An 8,423-nucleotide genomic window follows, 5' to 3' on the forward strand; every position below is an offset into this window, starting at 1 on the left:
TCTTGAGCCTGGATACTTGCAATCCTAAAGGCAGAGGAAATCAAAAATGACAGCAGGCAAATAAAAACACCACAACAACTCTTAGTAATTGCACATTTATTAACTTGTGTTCTTAAGAATTATCTTCTTGATAACACACATACGTACTTTGTATTCTTTAAAGTTATCTCATGTCTTCTGGCCTGCAAGGGGGTGACTTTCCCCTGCAGGCCCATCTTCTCCAGAATTGTCCTGATCACACACAACAAATAAGAGAAGAAAGGAAACCATGGCAACTATGTTAATCCCTAAACCCCAAATTTTTCACAGCAGAACACCAGAGGAACACCGTCTGGACATCACAGGTTCTGCACAGCAGCGGTCCGTGAGTCGTTTGGTACCGGGCCACGAGAGTTGAGGCTCCGCTGTGAAATTTATGGTTTTCAGGGGTTTTATCATTAACTCTGTTTCCCTGGGTCTTTCCCTTGTTGTAGTTTCGTGTCTTATTTTGAAAGAAATATTTACACATTACCATAGCGACCAGAGAGCATTAAGCGGCAGAGAGGAGGATGTTACTCTCAATATTGGCGCATTTTCAGGAGGACGCTGCTAATAAAGTTACACAATTACACAGCACATTCACGTTTATTATTATATTTACAAAATACCACAGTTTTTGTCTTGGTCGGATCATTTTATGTGGTTGTATGTATGCGCGATACCTTAAAGGCCGCTCCGTGTCTGACATAAACCGGTCTGTGGCGTAAAAAAGGTTTGGGACCGCTGCTGTAGCATGAGGGTTAATAGGACCGTATATGAATATGATGTGTAAACTGATTTATTCTTGTACCTCCACGCCGTAGCGGCTCAATTCTTCACCCAGTGAAGAGGTGATCGTTTTCTCCTCGTTTTAATAAATTAAGTCGTTTGGTCTTTGTTCCACACAACATATCACCAATTAGAAAAAAATCTAAATTAGCTGTATGTAAGCAGCAATACATGAAAAATCGCGGGACCCCCCATACAAACTGGTTTACGGTTATTTTAAAGAAAAGAAACATGTCTATGCAGATGCCCAAAGCTTAACAAAACGACCACTATAACAATTTAACTTTTGTACAACCAGATTTTCATATACTTACATTTGAAAGTGTTTTCCTCTCCCGCTTCGACCACCATCGTTATCAGAAACAAATCTCCTCTATGACCCGCAATGAATCCTGGGATATAGTAGGACATGAAGGATACATCGGACCATCCTTAGAATTCAGGGCAAAGTAGGACGCATTTGTCGCCACATTTTGAGAACTCTTTGAATTCGGACAGCCTTCGTCTCGTCGCCGTGACGTCATTGCCTCCAAATATGGCATTGAAGCGTCCTTCCTCTGAATTCGGACACGACTAACCCTCAAATTCACGGAAAAGTAGGACACATTTGTCGCCACATTTTGAGTGCTCTTTGAATTCGGACAGTCCTCGTCGCGTTGCTGTGACGTCATTGCCTCCAAATATGGCATTTTAAGCATCCTTCCCCTGAATTCGGACACAGCCGTAGACTTCGTGGCCCAACATATCCCACAATTCATAGCGCGGCAGTCACTGTGGATAATTTTGCCGCAGACGGCAGAAGCGTAGCGGCCGAAGAGTAAACTGTTAAACGTAAGTACTGAATATTATGTCACTTATTTATGTGCAAATGTTTAATAATGAGGAACATTAAAACATTATTGTTGGCCACATGTCGGCAAAGTTATTTGTCATTAGCGATGTTTGTACTCTCAGCGTTTACTTGGTTTTAAAGCCTTTAAAATATAATAATACAATAGCTGACCTTAATCTTACAGAGAATGTGATGATTTGATGGATAATTAAAGTCAGTCCACAAACACAACAAGCTGAAAGTCAGTGATGCTGCTCGGTTTGCAGTCCTGAATATGACGGCACAAGCAGGATTCACTGCACTGTTAATGTTTGTTATGTTATATTGCTGCCTCTGTTCGGTGGTGTCGAGCCAAACGGACTTTAACGTGTGTTTGAACGAGCTGACGGTTCACTCGTTAAGCTGAAAGAAAGATGCTTTAATCACAGGAGTCACACATGTGTCCACTGTACCATCTGGGAACTCTTCTTGTTTAGCACTCGTAATAACTAGGGCTGTCAAATGATTAAAATTTTTAATCAGATTAATCACAGCCTAAAAATTAATTAATCATGATTAATCGCAACTCGAAATATGACCAAAATGTGTGCAAACATACGGACAGATAGCGGATTTTTACACACTTGTTAGTGTTATTTAATGCTAAGACCACGCTGAGTGGCCTGCGTTCACTCAGCGTGGTCTGACGTAGGCTGGGTGTTGTGCTGGAAGCGAATTAATCACAGCCTAAAAATTGATTAATCGCAACTCGAAATATATGTGTATATGTGTATATATGTGTAAAAATCGGGACAGATAGTGGTTTTTAACACACTTGTTTGTTTTATTTATTATTAATTGTGAGTACAAGCAGTACAAGCAGAACAGGGCTTCAAATAATTGTGAGGGATTTTTACTGAATGTTTTCCACCCGTTTAAATCTAGCACATTGTTTTATCCATATACATCTTCAAGTTCACAGAACATAGGCCTAATTCAACAGGCAAAATAGAAAAAATCTCCAATCATCCTTTTGGGTAAGGTAGATTAGTGCAAAAAAATATGAACAACAGTGAAAAGTATTGTTTAAATCACATTCAACCATAGAACAAGCTCTAAACACACGGTCCTCTGGTCTACTCATCCTTCAGCCAGTTGCTGAGACAAACCAACTTGTCCACGTTCTCTGAGTGCAGAGCAGACCTCTTCTTGTTCACAATGTGCCCTGCTACAGAGAACAGCCTCTCACAGGGCACTGTGGAGGCAGGAGTGGCCAGGTATCTGCAAGCAAGGCGGGCCAGCTGGCTGTGGGCTCCTGCATGAGCTGCCCACCACTGTAAGGGACAGTCCTCTAAGGCAGTGCAGGGCTCTGCTCTGTAGCGCTGTATGGCTCTGTCCTGCTGTACCTCCTCCTCTGACTCAGAGTCAGAGTCCATCTGCAGCAGGCTCAGCCTCTTCTTGGCTGGACCTTCTTCTGCAGTGTGTGATCTTCTAGGAGAGTCTTCATGCAGCATGCCTGCCAGTGTGGTCCACACTGCTTCTCTGTCGGTCTTGGGCACACTGCGTAGGTCTTTAAAACGTGGGTCCAGTGCAGTTGCAATCTGGAGCCATGCATAGTTGGTATGTTCCTGGCGGGAAGCAAGGTCTTCCTTAAACTTCTCTTTAAACCTCACCACATATGCAGGGTCCTCATCAGTTACTTCCATGACACGGCGCAGGTGGCAGAAGGCTGGTAGAACTACAGAGCAGGAGACGTAGGCCTCTCCTCCCAGCAGTTCAGTCACATATCTGCAGTGGAATACACACACACACACACACACACACACACACACACACACACACACAGATAAGACAGCAAATTAAAAAAAGCTTTTTAATACTAGGTAATATTAATAAAATATTTGATTTCATTTATTTTTTAAATAAGACATTTTCATAATAACAAAACTGATTTAAGATGTATGTTTGATACATTTAATCTAAACCTACAATTATGGTCACAATGACAGGCTCACCTGCAGGGCTCTAGAAGTGTCTCCAGTCTCTGGAGTTTGTCCCACTCTGGAGGCGTCAGGAGGACAAGTTTATGCTTTTGTTTATCCAGAGTCGCGGTTACTGCAGTTTGGTTGCGGATCAAGCGCTTCACCATCTCCAGCGTGGAGTTCCAGCGCGTAGGCACGTCCTGGGCCAACGGCTCCTGCTTGCGCCCCAGTGACACCTGCTCTGCGTTCAGCTCTGCTGTGTTTGCTGGGCTGTGCTTAAAATGGCCAACAATTTTGCGGCATTTGGCCAGCGCAGTGACAAAGCCACTGTCTGCGAGACTCACTGTGATGCATCTCTGTAGAATGTGCGCGGTACACGGCATGTGATTGAATGGCATGATGCGAGCCGCGGCGATCATATTGCGCGCACTGTCCGTGCCTACTGTTGTCACCTTCTCCTCAATTCTCCACCTGCGAGCAACAGTCTGGAACTGCTCTGCACAAGCCTCCGCAAAGTGCCGCTCTTCCGTTTTCATTATAGTCAGCGCAAAGGATGTCAGACCCCAGGCTTCAGTGATTAAATGCGCAGTAACTCCCAGGTAATTGTCATTACTCAATGATGTCCAGTGGTCTCCTGTCAGAGCCACGCATTCTGTGTGAACTAAAGCCTCTTCTTTTTTCTTTTTCTCCGTTTCATACAGTTCGTGGATTCGAATTGTTATTGTGCTTCTCGCTGGGGGCTTGTAGGACGCGTCCTGAGATGCAACCTTTAAAACATCCGCAAAGCCCTTGTCCTCCACAATGCTTAGCGGTCTACAGTCCTTTGCTATCCATTTGGCTATATTGTCGGTCAGTTTGTCCAAAGAAGACTTACCGAGTGGCCTGCGTTCACTAAGAGTGGTCTGACGCAGGCCGGGTGAAGCTGCTGCCCCGACAAACGCGTGTTTGGCATTAAGGTGGTATTTTAAGGTCGAATTTGAACGGTGAAATTGAAACTCTTTACTACAGTGAGTGCAAATTACAACGCGTTTGTTTATTGTCCCATCTATGTTCTTCTTGTATTTAAATTCCCCATCCAGAAGGCCATCCTGTTCCTGCTTCTCCATTTTCAGTGGCGCGGTAAACAAATCAAGTGGAATTATGGGAGCGACTTTTCTGCGTGTTGCGCTAAATAGTTAAATATTCTAACGTAATTAATTCCAAAATTTAATTATCGCAATTAACGCGTTAATTTCGACAGCTATACTATATATACACTGTCAAAGATATTTGTCTTTGAGTGAAGATTTAAGGTGATAGGAAATATAAATAACTGCAACTTGAATCTTTACTGAAGCTCAGTATTTGACACAGAGTTCACTCACATGAATTTCACTCACATGTGCTGTACCAGTGTACCTGCACATGTGATGTGACAATAGAAGTGATTTGATTTGAGAGTTCAAACTCACTGCTGTAATAACTTATAATGATTAATATAATAACTATAATATTGGCCATATCATATTTACACTGACTTTAGTCTCATGAACAACATTAGCTAATTGTTATTTACTAGCTAATCTTAAATGACTGTTCAGTACAGAAATGAAGCCCAACAATCATGTTTTACAGTCCTGTGGTCTCAGCCTCAGATATTTATTAAATCACACAAAGCTCGTGTAGAAACAAACACACGAACAAAATATGTTCTCCTTCATTTCTGTCAAACAAAGCTGTATGAAACGTTTCCAGCGGTTGGTGTTATGGTTGCTAGGCAACCTGGGCAGCGCGACGGAGGCTAGACCGTCCCATTTCACAAGCCTCGCACTTCCGGCCTTAGCGGTCTTTGAGTACGCGGCCCTTGAGGATCGTTGAGGCTGCAGACCCTGAATTGGGATACAGCCTGTGTGTCGAAGCTTCATGGGATGGGCTTCATTAATGCACACCTGGAGTTCATACCGCTCTCCGGTAATAGCAGTCTTGGTTGCACTGACTGCCAAATTTAAGATAGTTTTAGCCTTGGCATGATGGCATCAGCCACACATGGGTAAAACCAGTGCATTCATTCATTTCATTAGTTTGGTTTACAGTTATTTCACTAATATAATTCATTAATGTTTTCACTTAAACCTAACACTGATATTATGAAGCGCACACATATTAGTATTGTGTGGTTTTTTTGTTATATTAATTATGTTTCTCTTTCTTTGAGTTACCTGGTTTGGGGCGTGGCTGTTTCCTGTCTGGACTCAACCATGTGCATGTCAGAAACGGGGGTGTTTTAGGTTTACTTCTGTCATTTTGTGCTTAGTTAGTATTGGTGTTTGTTTGTTTTTTGTGTCCACTTTCTTTAAGTTTCTGGAAATCACCTTTTGTAGTTATATTTAGTTGACATCTTTTATAGGCGCGCTAATTACATTTTGAATACATTTTGAACTCTGTCCTTTTGAACTTTATTTGGGGGTTAAAATAATTTTTTTTTTTTTAAAAAGCCCATTTTGAAGACATTTCTTCCTGTGTCTTCTCTGCTTTAGCTGCTTGGTCCCTCACACATGTTTTAAATCACTAATGAGCAGAAAATGTAACTTATGGTGGTTAGAATTAGGTTAAGCTTGAAAACTGTCATGACAAAGAGACTACCTTTCTCTAGCAGCTGCTCCCTGACACAAGGAGCTGTTGCAGCAAGTGGAAGCACAGTTTTTACACCTGACGAAACCACAAATGGGACTTGATGAGATTATATAGAAGTCACCTCATTGATTAATATCCTCAAACATTTTCCAAAGAAATTTTAGGTCTCAATCAAAATCTCATATCTTCTTCAGTCCAACATGATATTAATTTTTTAAAATCAGGCTCACACTTTTTCTTCTAAAAACCAAGATGGTGGGGGCCAAAAAGTTCAGCCTAAGGCTTCACAACAGTTCCACTGGGTGATGTCCACAGACTGTAGAGAAAACATGAATGTAGTGATTATAATTTCACCTACTCATTTTGGACTCTTTGTTAACCTCAAAAGCTGTTTGAAGCCAGGAAGTGTCGTGGTTTTAGGCAAGGATTCAAGCAACACCTTGTAGAGCACTCAAACTCCGACCTTTATTGTCTACTTCCTGTTTCAGAACCCCCTTTCACAATAAAACAGGTTATACTCAAACAGATTACACCACAGGAAGTACCTATTCTTGGACAAGGAGGTGGAGTGCAAAATTAGCTAGTAGTTAGCTAACATTAACTACAAACTACCTGCAACTACTGCTACGTGATCCGAGTCAAAGAAGGAATCATTAAGAAGGAATTGATGCAACAGCACACAGAGTTGACATATAACAGTCTCAATGACAGTTGCACATTTATCAATCAACGAGAGTCGAGTGTGGCGATATGGAAGCGCAGGGACGATCAATAAGGACGGGAAGATTGTCAACTCCAGCATTAGAAAGGCTGTCGACTGCTTTGATGGAGTGATTAACATCCATGCTTGAGATTTTTCCACAGCTCAATTTTTATACCCAACGGAGTTCATTTCACCAAGAGAAGAAATGAACTGTTTCAGACAAACATCCACTCCACCATCAAGAAAATTCTTCGGTCGCCTGTGTAAATCAAATATTAAATCAAATATTAAAGTAAGTTATATTAAATATTAAATATTAAAGTAAGTTATATTAAATATTAAATATTAAAGTAAGTTATATTAAATATTAAATATATTAAATATTAAAGTAAACCATACAGAGGACGCCACAATAACAGCTCTTCACTCAACCTTCACACACCTGGACATTAGTAACTCCTATGTGAGAATGCTGTTTGTGGACCAGCTCTGCCTTCAATACAGTTCAACCCCACAAACTGGTTAATTGGTGTCCCACAGGGGTGTGTCCTCAGTCCCCTCTTATACTCACTTTTCACCCATGTTCTCCAATCCACACCAGTAACACCATTATATAATTTGCTGACGACACCACCATCATAGGACTGATCGACAACAACGATGATTCAGCCTACAGAGAGGAGGTTCAGCATCTGAAGCAATGGTGTGACGACAACAACCTGCATCTGAACACAGCCAAGACCAAGGAGATGGTAATCGACTTCAGAAGAACAAACTAGGACTGGGCAATATATCGAGTTTTTAAATATATCGATATATTTTTATACGAGATATGAGATGTGACAATATCGTTTATATCGATATAGTCTATGTTACTTTATAATTATACTTGTGGAGCCGCTAGTTTGCCTCTCTTTCGTCCACTTTTGTCTCTACGCTGCATTACTCCGCCTCGCCTCTCTCCTTCACTGAACACAACTCTCCCTCCCCCATCGCTTCACCTGCAGCTATCAAAGAGGAGCTGCTCGGTAAAAAGAAAACATTTGGAGATTACTATTTTAGTGCTGCAGCGTTACACTTGTTAAAATGACGTTAATGCCATAACTGTATTAACGCGGCAAATCTCCGTTAACGAGCATCGCCCCGTGCGTGGGGCTGCATGGCGTCAATGCATTAGCGTTGCGGTTAGCATTAGCGGTTACCTCGTTAACATGTTGACTCCGTGCAGCTAGCACTACTAGTATTTTCACCATTTACAACAGCGCCATAAAGTGCAAAATGAAGAGTGTGTGAAACTGTGTGCTGTATCCCAGACCGCGAAGTCTCCAGCCTCCTGCCCTGAAACAAACTACTTACAAAACTCGTATACCGTATTTTTTGGACTATAACCTCACACTAAAATGCTTTCATTTTCTCAAAAATCAACAGTGTGCCTTATGTATGAATTCTGGTTGTGCTTACTGACCGCGAACCGCTTTTATGTGGTACACGGCGCTCAGCAATCTGT

The 8,423-nt window shown here is 41.8% G+C and overlaps 1 protein-coding gene and 1 long non-coding RNA gene across 2 annotated transcripts; both read right to left on the bottom strand.

Moving 5' to 3' along the window:
• LOC134643567 (uncharacterized) lies at positions 1–1,277 on the bottom strand. The gene is made up of 3 exons (XR_010096379.1): positions 1,122–1,277; positions 148–231; positions 1–24 (listed from the first exon to the last, which is right to left on the bottom strand). It is a non-coding gene; the product is annotated as an uncharacterized LOC134643567 (long non-coding RNA).
• Positions 1,278–2,754: 1,477 nt separating this feature from the next.
• LOC134643518 (E3 SUMO-protein ligase ZBED1-like) lies at positions 2,755–4,826 on the bottom strand. The gene is made up of 2 exons (XM_063495932.1): positions 3,634–4,826; positions 2,755–3,406 (listed from the first exon to the last, which is right to left on the bottom strand). The coding sequence occupies exons 1-2, from the start codon at positions 4,704–4,706 to the stop codon at positions 2,755–2,757; spliced, it is 1,725 nt and encodes a 574-aa protein (XP_063352002.1). The 5' UTR covers positions 4,707–4,826.
• Positions 4,827–8,423: the final 3,597 nt, after the last annotated feature.

Source organism: Pelmatolapia mariae, linkage group LG15 (assembly GCF_036321145.2).
Source record: "Pelmatolapia mariae isolate MD_Pm_ZW linkage group LG15, Pm_UMD_F_2, whole genome shotgun sequence".
NCBI classification, from domain to species: Eukaryota; Metazoa; Chordata; class Actinopteri; order Cichliformes; family Cichlidae; genus Pelmatolapia; species Pelmatolapia mariae.

What these genes read in the sequence shown, in the direction of transcription:
- LOC134643518 (XM_063495932.1), bottom strand. Translation starts at nt 4,706, where the DNA reads ATGGAGAAGCAGGAACAGGATGGCCTTCTGGATGGGGAATTTAAATAC. An exon ending in ACACTTCTAGAGCCCTGCAG is followed by an intron (nt 3,407 to 3,633) that starts GTGAGCCTGTCA and finishes ATTCCACTGCAG; the next exon opens with ATATGTGACTGAACTGCTGG.